The sequence below is a fragment of the Rhinolophus sinicus genome, chromosome 5 (genome assembly GCF_057876585.1).
Source record: "Rhinolophus sinicus isolate RSI-liver-muscle chromosome 5, RSI-T2T, whole genome shotgun sequence".
Classification (NCBI taxonomy): Eukaryota; Metazoa; Chordata; class Mammalia; order Chiroptera; family Rhinolophidae; genus Rhinolophus; species Rhinolophus sinicus.
In genome coordinates this window covers 92,427,272-92,445,464 of record NC_142505.1, presented here as the reverse complement: position 1 = coordinate 92,445,464, position 18,193 = coordinate 92,427,272, and the positions used below count along the sequence as shown (strand labels likewise).

Here is an 18,193-nt window from a genome sequence, read left to right as displayed (position 1 = left end):
ACAAACTTTACATACTAAACACATGTTCTCCAAAACATGTGCTAAACCCTCGTATCTGTAAGCCTTTGCTCAAGCTCTTGCCATTGCCAGGAATGCCTTACTTCAGAAGTGGGAAACCGCTACATTTGGGCCCGGAGGGAATGGTCTGGTAACTACATCCTCATGGTAACTGGGCAGGACACTCGTGTAAGGCTCATTGCACCAAAAACATAAATGCTTAGTACTTGTAAAACTGAAATGGGCAGCCACGATGGCATCCAAGTTGAATCCAAATTTACTCCTGCTTAAAATCATTAACATCAAATTCCATCACACACAAAAATTTATATATATATATATATATATATATATATATATATATATATATATGCTCTATAGAAGATTTCAGACAAATGAAATATACTCCACTGAACGTTTAATACATTACATTCAAGGATGACTTTTTTTTATAAAGGACAAAATTATAATGTAAGTATTCATTGAAATGGTGACCATTTAAACATCATCTGAACCATACCAAATAATACTCATTTACTTTTATGGAATGTGTTGAGAACCTAGCAGTTTATGGATAAGGGTGAGCATTCCCAGCATTACTGGCCTAGATGAGAGCAGGTTGTGCTCTTCCTGCTCACGCGGGGAATATGAGATCCTTGTGTTCCAACTGCTGGTGTGTGCAGACAAGGCTAGCACCCATGACTGGCTGGACTCCAGAAAACAAGCATGGCATCTCCCATGCCGCTCGGGCACGCAGGAGACAACGACTGACCTACGGTGAGACTACGCAGGGTGTGGAGAGGACTGTCCCAAGGGCTTCACGTAGGCTGGAGGACCAAAGGAAAAGCTCTGACTTTCAAATACAAGTTCAGTGAGGCAAAGAAGCCAGGAGCCTTCTCACAACCAGTCCAGGTCAGCAACTCCCCAGATATTTATATATCAGGTAGTTGGTTGGAAATACAAATGCTCACTGGGCCTGACTCAAGAATTAAACTATCATAACAGATGCAGCTTTGAGGACAGACTTATCAAACTGATTCTAAACCCTAAGTTGGGTGGGTATCAGCTCAAAAGATGCCTCTCTGTCTGGTTTCAGCTGGTATCTATAAAAATGTTTACACGTCTATTTTTGGTAAATTTATTTCACAAAACCACTATTTCCTAAAAACAATAAGGCTCATTAAATACAAGACACAATTTATAAATGAGATAACTATTTCAAATACATTTTGAGTAAAGGCATTTTCTATAAAAACCAATGGGACAAAAGGATGATTACACCACAGTTATTATCGAAAGACTTTTAGACGATACCGTGTTTCCCTGAAAATAAGACTGGGTCTTTTATATTAAGGTTTGTTCCAAAAGACGCATTAGGGCTTATGTTCAGGGGATGTCATCCTGAAAAATCATGCTAGGGCTTATTTTCCAGTTAGATCTTATTTTTGGGGAAACATGGTAGTTTAAAAGGTTAAAGATTTTACAAAAAGATAACATGCGACTATTAATTATATATGAAGAGTATTTGATTAAATACAGAAAATATCAGCAAGAACAATTTTCTTCTTGAAAATTAGCTTTAGAAAGTAATACCAATTCTGAGTAAATTTGGCCTACTTTAATTCCTTATCGATGGCACCATAACCTGGAATAGTCAAAGTAATCCAGTTACGCTGGCCACCAAATTAAGTCACCATCATGCTTCTAAAATAATTTATCTAGGATAGACTGGAGTAGCCTATAGTTACTATATAGCACTGTGTAAACTTAGTTTTTGTTTTGTTTTCAATATTTCCTATATTTTTCCAAAGTCCTGTTTCCCATGACTTTGATCATTAAATATGTCTACCTTAGGGGTCCAAACACTCATGGCATTATGAGAACATGTACGGGTAAATCCATTCTCTTTACTGTGACAAGCTACATTCTAAGAAATGACCCCAGAGATGCTACTTTGGGACAGGGTTGGAGGTACTATCTGAAGTTCTGAGGAATGTTCAGGGGACAGGCCTCAGACAATGGATTTTTAGAAGTTTTAATTTTCCAAGAGAAACATTCTGGGAAAGGAAAAAGTGTTCTGTGGTCTAGGGTATGTTCAAGAGCCATTGCTCTCATAACCCAATGTATGAAAACAGTTTTCCTTAAAGAAACACAGGTCTATGAGCCAAGGTAAGCTTTGGCTAAACGATTGGTAGCTTCTGTTTGGCTCTGGAGGTTTCCATAGAAACAGCCTGAGAGACAGAAAAGGGATCATTATCATCTTTATCCATAATGCCATCTGATAAAACTGCATATTGACTCATTTATGCGATCCAGAGCAGATCTGTTATTTCTGATTAGCCTGGACAAAGGGAGGCGAGAGTTCCAGCTGGTCACACTTTGAATTTCCTACTGCCCTCATCTGAAACCTTAAGTTAAAATCCTGAGAAAACTCCCTCTGAACATTTCCCTTAGGACCCGCCAGTCCAAGTAATGCTTCAATAATCAGAAGCCAAGTGAAGAAACATGAAGTAGCAAATGGAGCTCCACTGCCAAGTTCTTAAAATTATATGACATCAAGCTTCTTGTAGCTGAAGAAATTATTCTGAAGAGTATTTACAATTCCATTATATCAGATCTCAGCCAGGCAAGATATACTGTCTTAAGTGTTTATTATACACAGTTGAATCAGGTGGCATCATCCATAATTTTTCTCCCTCTTTACATCGAGATAATTTGTATGTATGTGTATATATCTATGTATCTATCTAATATAGTTAATATAGTAAATCTGTCTATTTCATATGTTTAATACAGTAACACACCACACAGCATTATCTCATCTTATTTCAGGTTAGTGCTTCTCAGAAAGGCCACAAAATCAGCCCTAGATCAGAATTCTATATCTGAAGTACACAAAAATAAAAACCTTAACAATAAAATATAAACAAAACAAACAAGATAAGGAGTCATGCAACTTTTAGCACCATATTTAAGACCACAGAGGGCAAGAGGGTTGACAGAGGTCTAAAGAGGAATCCAGCTTTGGGTTTCTCCCAGGAATGGGAACCCAAACACAGAACCCTATTGTAGAGTCCAGTACTTTTAAGAAGAGAAAGCCTGAGAAACTCTATTAACAGGAATGTCAAAATCTATGTTTACCAGAGACAGCTGATTTGACATTATTTCTTATTCTAAAAGCACTGAAGACATCATTCCTTAGGAACAAATTACTCACTTATGGAGATTAGTTGAGAAATCACTGCCGACTCAATGAACTAAATGACACCTCAGTAAGTTAAAAAGACATGATATATCCCTCAAAGGACCAGTGTACTCATGGGAAGGAGTTTACTAATGAGCAGTTGGCTCCCTGATGTCTGTATAACAATACAGACATGGACTACACAGAAAAGATTCAACCTAGCACATACCACAAGGTAAAATGCCCAAAAAATACCCACACTTTCACGCACTATGGCATTGATGCAGAAATCTAAAAACGGGATAAAGTCTCAGTTTGGTCCTCTCAACAAAAATGGACTAAAAGTCTAGGAAAGGGCTTATTTAGTGATATGCTGAAGATCTTGGCGGTTTAAAAGTGACCAGTAAGATGTTATAGGGCTAACAACTTTAGATATCATTTAGTACAAATCCCTCATCTTGTTGGTGGGAAAACTGAGTCCTCAAGATAAGTGTCAGTCCTAAGCCATGATAAAACCATGATCAGAATGAGAAGCCATGGAGCTCTCAGTCCTGTACTGTGTCCATTATGTTTATCTGTCAGGCTCCTTTAAATCTTAACGTGTGTCATCTAATCAAGCTTGAGGAAAATGGCTGAGAACTATCAGATAGGAACAAATGCTGCATGTTTACAGATTTTGGCAATAATCCATGTTCTGATGTGCTTAATATTAACAAGGGGAAGATGCCAGTCATCTTTTGGTAAAAATGTTATTTCCTGCATGACACAGGTTCCTTTTCTGAGAATTGTTTCTGTAGGTACTGGGATACCTCACAGCTGGCAGTTTTCATATGCCTCATCTTTGTAGTTAGAGTTCAACTCGGTAGATCCCATATCGTCAGGCGGGCTGAAATGACTGCTGTCTTGAGAATCTGTACCAATACTTTTGGTCTCTGACTGAAGGTGGACAGAAACTTGAACTGCTATCTCCTGGCCTTGTTCATTCAGAGAAGCATCATCCGAATCGCCTCCTGGTGAGTGACTCCGCCCCATCTCTGGGTTAATGACATAGATGCCACCTTGAGCATTCAAGGCAGGTCTCTCTTTAATTCTTTCTCCCATGTCATCGGGGTCATCCATTCGCACAGCCTCAAACATCTCCTCAACAAAGGCCCTGCAGTTTAGAATCAGGGGTGGAAGAGGGACACTTCTTGCCAGTTCTTCAATATAACGAGCAAACTCCATGGTCTTAAATTGTGTGACCTTGGCGAGCTCCAGAGTCTTGGCCGAGGTGATGATGGGGATGCGTTTTGCAATCTCAAAGGCCTTCTGAAGTTTCTCAGCCCCTTCAGTTCTGAAGAATTCATTGATAGCCTTCTCGGTCTTACGAAGATGGCTGCTCATCATGCACAGCCGTGTGACATTCAAAATGAGAGTGATTGTAAAGGCAATGAGGCAGACAACCATGTAGTAGATACTCATGTCTCCCGAGGTGAAGATAACGCGCAGAGTGACAGAGTAGGAGGCACGAATTGGAGAGTTGACGATACATGTATAGAGCCCACGGTCATCAAAGGCTACGTTGGTGATATTCAGGAAGTTATCAGAAACCAACCATTTTCCGCCTGCTAACCCAACAGAAAAAAAAATAAAAAATTACAGCATAAAGAATATTATCACTAAATATGCCGACTGCCTTATCCATATTCTACTTCTTCATGAGAGTACTTTAACTCAACTCATCTATGAGGTTCTGCGATTTGTTCAAATCATATAAAAAAAGGGCAGGCTGTTATGTCGAGCCAGAATTTAAGTAGCCTGGCACTTAAAAAGAAGAATCAAGATCTTCTTTTCAGACAGTAATGATTATCATATCAATTTTTTCACTACCAAATGTAACAAGCCTTTCAGGGAGACAGGTCTGTTTATCTAATGCTAAATGATGAATCTTTAAAAGAATGTATGTATACAGGCATACCTCAGAAATATTACGGGTTTGATTACAGACTACCTCGACAAAGTGAGTATTGCAGTGAAGCAAGTCATAAGCTTTTTGCTGGTGGACAGTCTTGCCTTTAATTTGTTAAAAAAAAAAAAAGGCAACATTTATGAAGTGCAATAAAGTGAAGAGTGATAAAACAAGGTATGTCTGTATGTGTGTCTACACCACAATCTCTAGCTATCCATTTTCATACACTAAAATCTGCCTCAGAAACATAAAACAATGATCATTTCTGGGGTGATGGGTTATGAGTAATTTTTATTTTCTTTTTATTTAACTGTGTTTACTTTTGAGAATGACATAAAACTAGAGAAAAAGTTGTTTTTTTAAAAAAACTCTAACGATTTAATGAATTTGTTCAATTACTAACTAGCTAATCTGGCCTGTCTTGCACATGTTAATTTGTTTTGTTAGAAAACGTTTGTAGATGATCACATCTTGATTTTTCTGGCAAGAGTAACTGAAGCACAAGCCAAAAGACATAGCTCACAAATCAAGTAAATGAACAGCTTGGTAAACAGAATAAAGTTCCCTTTAAGATGCCTAGGCTTCTGTTTTTAACCTAAAACATGCCAATTCTCTCCCGTACATGAAGGTACCTTCATTCAGGAAACATGTATACAAAAGTATAAAAGAGTATGAAAAGCAAAGCATACTGACCACCCACCTTGATTCAGCATCATCCTTTAAAAACTTGGCTCTGTCTGCATAATTCCCACATTGTGGTAAATTCTCGGTGTACTCAGTGCTTTAACTATGGCAGCCATTCAAAGATGGGATGAATGGGCCAACGGGCGGTGTAAGTGTGAGGCCCAATGACTAGAGATGGTGTCCAAGGAGGCTGGGTGACTGCTTCTTAAGCACCACTTTGAATGCCTACTTTTCAAGACCTTTTTCATCCCTGAGATTCTGTGGTTCTGGATTACTTTAGTGGCATATCAATTAGTAAGCTCTCTGGATTGTGCCCATTTTCATCATCATCAAAATCTATCCAAGTTCTATAGTTATATTTAAGAGCCATCACCACTTCACCAATGTAAAAAGAGAAGAAAAATATGAAGCTATGAATACAGTCATTATTCCACAAGCTTCTGTCCTACGAACTTGGAGCTATGAAAAGGATACCCTATGGATCTAAGGTATGATGAACTACATAGACTCCATTCATCAACCACTATGTTACGACCACAATCTAAACTCTAGCTCACTTGCCGATAATAGCTCAAGATTTATGAACCTTATACTAGACTGACATGCTCTTTAAACTCCTCTCACTTGAGAGTCATAAAATTTAATACAAGTGCCCTGCTGTTGAAAGCATCAATGGTAGATGTTAGTGGTTTTCAAAGTAAAGGCAAATAGGAAAATGAAACTACCACTCCAATTGGCTGGTCTCAACCTAACCTAAGCTTTATTTATGCAGTCAGTCTGTAATGATCACATTAATTGCATAATTGAAATCTTAGATGTGTTTGGTCCAGATCTTATAGCCCAAAGGTGGTAAGAGTCTAGTTCAGTGGGTCCAAATGTGGAATTCTGTATCATGTTCAAAACACACACTCTGGGCATCATTCTACAGATTTTGCTTTAATAGCTCTATAGTTTTAAGAAGCTAATTAAAAAACACTATTCTAACAATTCAAACTCTTCAATCCCTTGGAGACCAGTTACTCAGTTCGTAGAAGGTTAAAATGTTTAGCATACACTTTAGAAGGAAACACCATCTGTCTCCTTTCCTGTTTTCTACTCTAATATGGATAACTAAATATCCTTTATATTTCAAGAGATTAGACTATCTTTCTAGCAACAAATAAATAATTAAATAATAACAAGGGGACTTTTCTGAAAGTGTAGCTTGTGAGGATCCCAGAATTTAATCTTTATCCCGTTGATATTTTCTATTGATTTCTTTTTGAGGTGCTTTAACACAAGTAGTCATCAAAAAAAAACACAACACTTTCTAACAGAACATTAATTCTGATTAAGATGTGTTCACAGGTCCACAAACAGAAAAATCAAATAAAAGCCTGTCAAAAAGTAGACCATGGCCACATTATTATAGCTTTGTGATTTTTAAGACTGAGCGCAAAAAAAGAGAAACTCTCCTGTTTTCAAGTAAATTAAGGTATAGAATAGAAAAAAAAAAAAAAAAAAAAAAAAGGAGCTGGAAGGGCTTACAGAGCTCCTCCTCAGCACCCTTCTAATTCTCAGAGGTATTAAAAGTTTTATGCAGATCTGTCATCATTTTAAAGAACACCCTGATTTCCTCTAACATTTTCAGTAACTCCTTTCTGAGCAAACAGCTTTTTACTTATGACATATTTCCTCCAGTCTAGCCTGAATCCTTCTTGCTATGCCCACACAGGAGCACCACACTGTACTACTCACATCACAGGCTAGGGGGACAGTGCCCCTGGAATTGTGTATGACCTGCACAGCTGCACGCAGCAGCCCTGATGTAGTCCACCGTCAATGAAAAAGGAAACCAACTCACTAAGAGGAGATGAAATAGCTCAGTCATCACGTGAACACCTTTTAAGTTTATAACTATTCCTTATTTTTCATTTCTTCTGGTTAAGTAATTATAATTATTTTGCTTTTTCTGATAGGTGTAATACTCCAGGCCTTTCAAAAGTTTTGACTATTTACCCTGGTACCTCATCTTTGAGATTTCTGGTGGAATATGCCATAAAACCAAGAAGAGAGAAGTAATAGGAAATGAGTAATTTTGATTCATTTTACCCTGGGATAGTTACCTCTGCCTCTGTCATCCAGCTGCTGTCCTTTTGAGTTGTACCAACTGACATCTTCATAGTGGTCGACAGTGAGAAGACACTCGATTGAAACACTAGCTCCCTCTTTGGCTATGATGACACCATCACCTGAGTGGGAGCCTGCTGAGAGTTCAGAGCTTGGGGGCAATGATACATTGAAGGAACTATGATTTGCTCCCAGTGGGTCTATTTGCTTGAAGCCTGCATCTTCCAAAACAAGAGCAGCTGGCATAATAACATTCACCGCTAAAGTGAATAAAAAACAATATGGCTTCATGGAAAAATGGGAGGAAATCTTGTTTAGATTTGGAGAACTCAAAGCTTCTATACTATAACAAGATTACAGTGGGTAATTTACTGCTTGGTACTGGAGTTTTCCAAAAAAGTGGTAGGTCCACGTGTATTTTGAAGTCTTCAAGATTAAAAGTTGTGAGTGGAGACCAACCTAAAAGAAAGCCAGATAGGAAGATTAAATAACTCATAATGGGGAGAAACTCTATGTTCTAGAAATGACATAAAATTAATTAGACTAATTGGCACAAACATCAGGGAGTGAAATAGAACACCACCTAAAAATCTCACACAAGATGGTAGAAAGAGCACTGAATTGGGAAATGGCAGACCTAGATTCTGGTCCTAGCTTTGCTACTAACTGGCTGTATGACCTTGGCAAGTAGCTGGGTTTGTTTAATCATCTGTCAATTGAGGGACTGGATAAGGCAATTTTTAAGGACTATTCTGGTTCTGAAATTCTATGATTCTATTTCACTTTGAATTATATGCAACAGGGAGCCAAGGAAGGTTAAAATATTTAGCTTAATGATCTTTTATTTCAACCTGCACCAACATCATCTGTTGTTATATCAATAATGTAAATCAACTGGTACATTGTAATCATAATCATGCTCAAAATTTGAGTAGTTCAAGCACACAGACATAGTAGATATAAATAATGCAGAGATAGATGAAGTAGTTCTCTTGTTTTAACATCAGAAAGAAAATTGCACTATTGCATATAGATAAATATACATAAATATACGTATACTAACTTCTGAGGCTACAGAACCTCCGTTTTGGGCAAAATTGTTAGAAAAAATAATTTTCCTTTAATAGTTTCTTCAATATCAAGAGACAAAATACAATACGTTTAACAGTTTTGTAAGAATACCAAATTTCTAGCTCAAAGTCTACAAAATCAGCTAAGGGAGGAAATGACATCCTAAATGTCTAGTTGGTAGAAATGCAAATATAAGCTACAGGGATTATTACCAGACATATTTAAAAGAAGAGTAAAATATCATGACTAAAAAGCATAATGATATCCCAGTCTAAGAGTCTTATAATTACGATCATCTTCCTGGTAATTTGATTCCTCTTTGAAATCACTGACTCTCAAAGAAAAATTTCAACTTTTATTTCTATAAAATATGAAATGAAACCCCTAGCTTTATTTCTGAGAAGGGCCCAAAATAATTAGTTTTTGAAATGACATTTACTTCCCTTTATACTTACATGAGAGTTGCTTAATAACGTAATATAAAAAGCAATGGATCATTGTATTTTGCCATTAAGCTCCTCAAAGTCTGAATTATAATAAGCTGTAAATGTCATTTAATTTTCCTTAGCCCTTGAAAGGATAGCTGAACGATGACAATAATTTTCTATATCTAGTTTCTATATATTTCAAACTTAAGGATGGGTAATTATGAGTAAAACAAAGAACTTCACACTGTTATACATAATAATTGAACACATGTGCTCACTTCCATTTCCTCTCCAAACTCCACTAAAACGACACTAAAGTACTTGGGCTCAGGTGTTCCCCAGGACTTTGATAAGGAGTTCCTGTGGCTTCATCCAAGTAAGCACTTTCCAAATTTCATTTATTCTACTACTATCATAATTTTTTTTTTGCTATATCCGTGTACCAAATTATTATTATTTATGCTTTTCCTTTAAATCAATTCATTATTTTACTTTCATAATTTATTTCAGAAGGAAAGTGTGTACCCCATCTGTGGCTGAAAGTAACTGTACACATAAACACACTGAAAGCAAAGCAGTATTATTAACTGTCAGAGATATTGCCGTCTGCTGAGCTGCAGGCCTGCCCTTTCTGTGGGGAAAACAAAAACAAATAACCCCCCCACAACTCTGTTTTATTCTACTATCACTGCATTTCTTATCTAGCCTTTCCCTTTCTCCACAGTCTTGCCCATCACTGAATTTAGAACCACTACTTTAGTTTTGGAAATGATATAAAACTAAAATATTTGAGACTAGAGATATACATTTTCATCTATTCAACAGCATCTATTGAGCACCTACTATATGACAACCTATGGTACACTGTCTCTGCCGTCATGGAGCTCAGTCTGCTAGAAGCCATAGACACTAACTAAATACATATAAAATATGCTAAACACTACCCAAGGGAAAGTACAGGATGCTAAAGGAGCATCCAACACAGGGAGCTAACCTCATTCCAGAAGCCTCTCTGAGAAAGTGATATGTGCAATAGGACCTGAAGGATAGCCAGGATTTGAGAACGGAAGAGAAGTGTGTAGGTAAAGGGACGGGGCAGGGAAAAAGCAGAAGGACCACTGGTTAGGAGGTATTCAGGAAATGAGCTACAAGGTGTGGTAATGAGAGGCGGGGGCTGGAGAGTACTGGGTTGGGTTCCTGATTCTGGAGGGGAGCAGTCTGAGACAACAGCAAAATTAGAGGTGGACTCTGGGAACTGGAGTGGGAGGCTGAAGTGAGTGAAAAAGACACGTGTCCAAGGTGAAGAGGCCAAAGAATTGAGAGGCTCAAGAGTGGGGTAGATCACCTGTGCGAACAATGATGTCCCCCCAGGTCAAGGCAGTTAGGGTAGAAGACACTGGAAACAGAAGAAAAGGACTCACTCTCCCTGCAGAAGCTTTGGAGGAATGAACAGCCTGCACAGGAGAGGACTGTGGGCCCAGCAGTGTCCTGGCAGTGTCACTGCTGTGCGGAATCCTTTCTTCATGCAGCCTCCTTGAGCCTCCTCTCAAGGCCTGGCTTTTCCTCCCACTTGGATCCAGCGTGTATCTGGATGCAGGCTGGCTCTTCCCAGATCCCCTACAGCCCTCATCGTTACACCACTCCCCTGGCTCTACTACATGCTGCCCTGTCCTGCTAGGCAGTCTACCCATCTCACCCATGAGCCCTGGAAGCACAGGGACTATGTTCTGCATTACCATGCTTCATAAATAGCACACGCTCAATAAATATTTATTGACAGAGATTAGTTTAAATTTCATCAAGTATGTTATGCAACAGGAATCATAATTATTCAAACTGACACGCATTTACTAGTACTTATATTCTGACACATAAAAAAGAGCCAATGCAGACAATCTTGAAAGAACTTAAAGGCATAATGACCACAAAGAATTCTTTGAACCAACCGCCAGTCTTCATTTACCATCTTGTCCTAGAAGATAACGGTGGCAATAAAAGTTTACCAAGTCCAGAGTTTCCAAACCACGTAGAATATCACAAACACCTAGAGAGCTTGTTAAAATGTAGATTACTGGTACCCAGCCTAGACCTACTAAGAATCTCTGGTTTGGACCTTGGAACTGACTGTTTTTAATTAGCTCCCTGGGAGATTCTGAGGCTGAGGGTCCATGGACTTCACCCAGAGATCACTAATAAACTTCCTCATTTCCTCTGCAACAGCCCTGTCTCACGGTGCTCCAGACTGTTTGAACACTTCTAATATGAGAGAACTACACTCACATTCCATTCTGGAGTAAGATTACCCTGGAATATCGTAATTGCAGGCCTCTGACAAAGACAGGGTAGCAGAGAGGTTCAGAGTACAGGCTCTGGAACCAGATTTCCCAGATTCTGTGACACTCTCGCTGTGCCTCAATCTTCTCATCTTTAAAATAGGAAAAATAATAGTACCTAGTCTCACAGGACTATTGCAAGTTCTGAATGAAAGAGTATATATAAAACACAAAGTCTAGCAACAGTAATCACTGAATAAGCTCTAGTTATTATTATTGTCGATGGTCCTTTTAGATACTGTGCTTAAATCTACACCTTATAGCAAAATCATTATTTAAGATAAATACAATACTTTTACTCAGAATACTATACAACCATTTAAAAACCTTGGGGAGGAGAGGGAGAATTCCATTATGTAATTTCAATCTTTAATTTTTACATTTCACATTTTTCTTTTCTCATTACAAGTAAATATTTTGCAATAATATGGATCAAACAGGCATTGTAAACTGAGCTTGGACCCCAACCATGATCTATTACATTGTTTTTATGTGTCCTGAGTTTGTGGTAGACAACTTTTGTTGTGAGCAAGGGAGACTATGTTTCCCCTTTTTGAGCCCCACCCTCTCAGGCCCAGGAGGAAGCCAACCTATTGGCTCACTGAACTAATTATTAGGTTGGTGCAACAGTAATTGTGGTTTTGCAATTATCTTCAACCTTCTAAACTGCAATTATTTTTGCACCAACCTAATAGAATCTTCGTTCTTTGCATTTGGAATTGAGATACTGTGGGTTAGGGCTGTTTGAGGAAGATTAGTATAGGGAGCGGAGGTAGGCAAGCTTGGGCCACATACAGAGAAGCAGAGAGGAAGGACAACAGGAATGGAGAAGGGAAAGAGAGTGGTCAGAGAGGAGCAGAGGAGAAGAGAAAGACACACACGTACTGCTCTGGCTCCTGACAGAATTCTACCTCCTGGTTCCAATATGACTGCCCCCCCCCAAAGAAATATACATCTTTATTCAATTTTATTCAAAATTAAAAGCACAAAAATAAAGACTGAATGTGAAAACAAGTACAGAAATGGATAAATAGCAAGGTAGGAGAAAAGTAAGTTCAGCAAAAGTAACTAAACGGCGGCTACAGCTACCAGGCAATCTCCATCATGGATCTCCTCCTTACACACTGGAGTGTGCAACACAAACTGCCCAGGCTCTCAAGAGTTGTGGTTCCTGTCCAGCCATTTGCCTCTACTGGACATTTAGAGAAACCTACAAGACAAGGTCTAAAAAAATACTATGAACACCCTTAAACTTTGCTCTTAGGTCAAGGGTGGCAGAAGGAACCTCGTGCACTGATTTTATGCCAGGAGAGCAATAAGTCCCATAACATCCTCATATGTCCAGTCAGTAAAGACGGGCTTAGTCTGGGCACTTCATACTCATAGCATGGTTATCCTGAACACAAAGCACTTCTCTTCTCACCTACTAAGAGTCACAACCCATTTGGAGACATGAGGCTGGTGAGCAGTTGGGAGAGAAAACACTGGCAAAGTGTGTGTCCAAGGTTACACAGCAGAAAATCACCCTTGGGATCAGGATACCCTTGACTTATCTCCTCATACTAAATTTCCTTTTACTTAAGTCTGTGTGAATTGGTTTCTGCTACTTGCAACAAAAACTACATTGACTAAAACCATTCTATTCAGTCTGGAGTAATGATTTTAGAACAGCTCAGCTAAATCAGGGGCTGATCATGCACAAGACGAAGTCCTGGGTGCTGCAAGGGATGCTCAGGTGAATTAGGATACTGTCCCAGACCCTCAGGAATTTACAAACTCGTCTGGAGGGCAGGGGCACAAACAGCTGACTAGATACAAGACAGTGTGAGAAATACTGAAGAGAAGTATAATTGTGCTGTGAACACAAAAGAGAAAGGAGGACTTCACGAATCATAGGAATGCAAAGCACTTGTAAGTTAGGGACTTCCCATAATATCATGTCTGCTATCTCAATGCAGCAGCGGACATTTGGAGGCAAAGAAGAAAGAGTTCAAAAAGGAAAAATCAAAGTGCCACCTTCCTATAAACAGCTAAAAAGGGCTATGCTATGCTTGTGGATGAAGTTACTTGGCAGAATTTTTTATTACCTTGTTTCAACATGAACAAGGAAAACAGCAAAGTGTAATACTCAAGTTTAACCCAAGTCCTTTTTCATCTTTTAGGTACAGTAAAATGTAAGTTTTTCTAGGATCATCAGAAATATAGATGATTTTAACCTACAGAACCATTCTGAATATTGGCTTATCATTAAAAACAGAAAGAAAGAAAAAAAAAGGAATGAAAGAAATGTGCCTAAACTGCCATCCCTAACAGATTGCCTTGTTGCTGTTCCTGCCAACTTCTATGAAATATTTCCATTCTGTTCCAATTCTCAACAGAAGTAAATAAGGAAGTAACGTGGCTGATTTCCGTTTCTTGTGGCTCAATATTAAGTTGGCTGAGGAAATTGCTGTTTGCAGAAATAGTTCTGGGATAACTCAAAGGGAGGAAAAAAACTGATGCCCAGATGGTACTGGCTTTGGCTCCATGTGTACTGGGATATTAATGCCTCATTCTCCGTAATGAAATGCGTTCTAGGCTGTGTTTACAGCTCATCCACTCTTTTCTGCCTGCACTGCTGCACTTGAAAAATGGAGGTCTCCCTACCCCTGGCACACAAATGGTCCAAGTGGCATTCTGAATTGGCAAAGGGTAGAAAAAGCAAAGGAAGAGCAGATTGTTAGCACTCCTCTATCCTTTGCAAAGAACAAACAGAAAGCTGTTCTGTTTATAGTGAAACATCATTTTAGGGATCTGTAACATAAAAGGGTTAGTAATATTCACACAGAAATCACCATTTTGAGAGCCACTTTCTAAAAAGTTACTGATTAAAATAGCCCTTATGCTCCCAGCATCTTGGAGACATCACATACCTCATACATGGCATTTGGGCACTCAGCTGAAACTTCTACATATTTTCTGGCACACTGAGAAACATCTTCTGTATTTATTTGAACTTCGCTTTAAACCGAGGATTATTTGTTATACATATGACTTTTATCCTTTTTGCTGAAAGCATTTGCTGAAGATATTGGATACAAATGACAAAGTCATTGATGTTATAGGCTTAGATTTATGATCTCCTTATCCAATTTTCTTTTCTCTAGAGTCTGAAAAATCCCCCAGTATTTCAAACTCAGACAGACTGAAACAGAACTCCTCACTCTCACCCTTGGATCTGTATATAGCTTGAATGATAGCTACACAATATAATTCTTCCAGTTTTGCAACATCAAAGTTACAGGACCGTCATGGCCCAGTGGTTAGGAGCACGGGCTCTGGAGTTAAGAGTGCCTGACCCTATCCTTGGGTGAAGCTATGGGCTTTCGAGGCCTTAGTTTTCACATTTATTGAATAAGGTTGCTAACAGTAACCACCTCATAAGGTAGTTGTGAGCTACCCTCCGAGGTAAACTAATGTGGGTACATTATAAATACATGCTATTGTTATTATTTCACCTCCTAGATGATTTTCAATTAAATCCTCTGTCCTCAACCTAGGTCATAGTTCTTTTACCTTACCTGGGTACCACAAAAGTCTTTCAATTTCTAAGTGGGTCTCCTTAATTCCAACTATACCCCTTTGATGTCCCAAACACTGCCCCTCTCAGAATTGCTTCTAAACACAAATCCAGGTAAGTCAAGGAAAATTTTAAATGTATTGGTGATTTTTCATGGCCCATGCGATAAGCTTCAAATTCTAGTCTGGCACCCATTAATTCCCCAGTAATAGATTCAGGTGGCAGAATAGAAGTAGCTAGAATAAACCCAGCAGTACCTGCACGCAAAGTAATTGCTTGTTGAAGGAATGAATGTAGAAATCAACTCTGGTTTTTAGTTACACCTGTCACTAGTTAGCTATAATCTCCAGTGGTCTTCGTTTCCTCATCTAAAAGCTGATTATCATTATCATTCCTTACTTTGCTTAAATCCTATAATCTTCCCAGTCTCCCTGGTATGGTTCAGCCTTAAATACACTTTTGTTTTACTCTCTATTCTCTCCAAATAACTTTTCACTTTAAAGTTCTGGTTCTAGTTGTTCCTTTTGCTTGAAACTTCCAGCCCCTACCCACCAATATCCTCCTGTGGAAATTCAACTCACTTTACTATAGCCATTTCTAATTTCACCTTATTCAAGAAGCCTTCTCACCTATACTCTCACCTCCATCCTCCTAATTTTAGATAGATTTCCTTTGCTCTGTCAGTCTCCTAGTTCACTGAGAGCACTCGACTGCAAGACATCACTTTCCCTCTTCTATCAGTGATCGATCTGTCCAAACATCTGTAAGCTTACAGATGAGTTAAAAACCTTGTCAGTTCTTGGCATAGGAATGGATTCAACATTCTAAGTTCAGACATTCAGTAACTTGGTAGTCAGAAAGGTACTTGCTACAAACTTCACTGACTTTGCATCTCAGGTTCTCGTAACTCTTAATGGAGAGATTTGAAAATATTTCTCGTAACTCTTAATGGAGAGATTTGAAGATATACAAACATAGTTTTCTTTGCTCTCTAGGGGGCAGAACACTCTAGAGTGAACCTGATCTATAACTGGTTTTCTCAAACTGCAGTTCTTAGACCATTTACCTCAAATTAATTTGTGGTGCTTGTTAAAGATACAGATTTCTTGGCCCCACTCAGACTTACTGATTTGGCATCTCTAAGGGTGAGGCCTGGGCATTAGCATTTTTAATGTGCATATAGTTTTAATGACTTACAAATCAAGTCCATATTTCTTTTAACTGTATATCAATATTGTAATTTGGCGATTCTCAAAGTGTGGTACAGAGGCCTCTAGTGGTCCCTGAGACTTTTTCAAAACAATTTTTCAAAACAATTTTCATAATAATACTAGGACATTATTTGCCTTTTTCACTCTCATTCTCACACATGGTGCAATTTTCCCAGAGGCTACATGATGAGTGACAATCACAAGAGAACGAATGCAGAAGATGAGAATCTAACTGTCTTCTATTAAGCATTAAGACTAGTAAAAATGTGAAGCAATCCCATTCTTGTCAATAATTTTGTGTGTTTTGGAAATTATTCTTCATAGAAATGCTATTTACCTTAACATATAATGATCCTACTATTTTAAATAAATCCGTAACTTTTCTGAAAGCTCAGTTTTGATACCTAAAATGGTAAATATTGATAGCTATAACCCACATAAGCAAAAACTCCTTGACGTTCTCAATAAGTTTCAAAAGTATAAAAGGATCCTAAAACCGAAAAGTTTGACAACTTTTTCCTATATTATCTACAGCACTTTACAGATAAGATTAAGACACAATTAAGTTGCTCACTGAGATTCCATACTTAAACCCCAAATTCTAGGCACTTTCCATTACAACAGAAAATCAGAGGAAATTACCTATTTTACACCTAAACAGTCGTTTTGTTTTTTTGTAATAGGCATTTTTAACAAGCTCCCAGGTGATACTGATGCCCCTAAATTTAGAGAACTACCCTGAAAAGCAGAAGGAACTATCTGAAGGGTTTTAGGAAGTGACAATTACATATAAGGACATTAAAAAGATGATTCTTAAGACATTACATGGAGTTGGAGACTTGAAAGGCCAAGTCCTTTTATGTCTCTGGGACTTGGTTTTTCACATCTGTACAAGGAGAGTGTCTCCAATGTCTTTCTGGCTGTCAGTCTGGGTTTCATGCATTCACACTGCTCAAGGGCAATGGGAGAGGCATCTTTCTGAGGAGGGGTCACTTGTCACAAATCAGAGCATGTCACTATTCTGCATAAACCTTCGATCATTTTCCACTGCTTTCCAAATAAATAGTGAAAATCTTTGTCTTGGCTCATAGACCCGTTGAGGTCTCTAGCTGCATCTTCCTCTTTTTGCTTCCATCACAGCAGCTTTTTTTCTTTTCCTTGACCTCGCTAAACTTGTTCCCACTAGAAGGCCTTTCCATTTGCTATTATTTCTTGCACGTCAAATGCTCTTCTCCAGAACTTCATAAGGCTCACTCCCTCACTTCGTTCAGTCATAGCATCCTGTTTAAATGTTTTTTTTAAAGCACTCACTACCATCTTAGATAATCGTGTTTGTTTGTTGACATGTTTATGGTCGGCCTTGTACAGTAGGATGTCAACTACTTGAGCAAGGCCATAGTTGGCTCGTAAAGCAGTGTCCGTCCCCAGCACCCAGAGTAGTGCCTGGCAGGTAGCTGGCGCTCAGTAAACATACGATGGCCGAACTCCTGCAGCCCAGGCCAGGGTTCAAACAAACCACGATACTCTAGCTTCCTACATGTCGTACCCCAACCCACCGGCGCGAACCCAAGGCTTGGCAGCCCCCCAGGACCTCCCAAGCAGCGACCCTCACCGAACCCTCACTCACCAGAGCCGCGCCGAGCTTCTTCCGGCCGGAGCCGCAGCTTGA

At 38.8% G+C, this 18,193-nt stretch overlaps 1 protein-coding gene across 2 annotated transcripts; it reads right to left on the bottom strand.

Annotated features, from left to right (window-relative positions):
• Positions 1 to 398: 398 nt before the first annotated feature.
• Positions 399 to 18,192, bottom strand: MFAP3 (microfibril associated protein 3). 2 transcript variants are annotated; one of them, XM_019750397.3, is made up of 3 exons: positions 18,152 to 18,192; positions 7,919 to 8,381; positions 399 to 4,788 (listed from the first exon to the last, which is right to left on the bottom strand). In XM_019750397.3, exons 2-3 carry the CDS (start codon positions 8,211 to 8,213, stop codon positions 3,992 to 3,994), a joined length of 1,092 nt encoding a protein of 363 aa, XP_019605956.3. In that variant the 5' UTR covers positions 8,214 to 8,381; positions 18,152 to 18,192; the 3' UTR covers positions 399 to 3,991. The 2 variants fall into 2 exon arrangements, with proteins under 2 accessions (XP_019605956.3, XP_019605957.3); XM_019750398.3 differs by having other exon boundaries at positions 399 to 4,785.
• Position 18,193: the final 1 nt, after the last annotated feature.

Bases quoted from the DNA above. Each gene is read 5' to 3' on its own strand.
- MFAP3 (XM_019750397.3), bottom strand. From the start codon at position 8,213: ATGAAGCCATATTGTTTTTTATTCACTTTAGCGGTGAATGTTATTATG. The intron at 4,789-7,918 runs GTAACTATCCCA...CTGTTGGGTTAG, and splicing joins GCTGGATGACAGAGGCAGAG to CAGGCGGAAAATGGTTGGTT.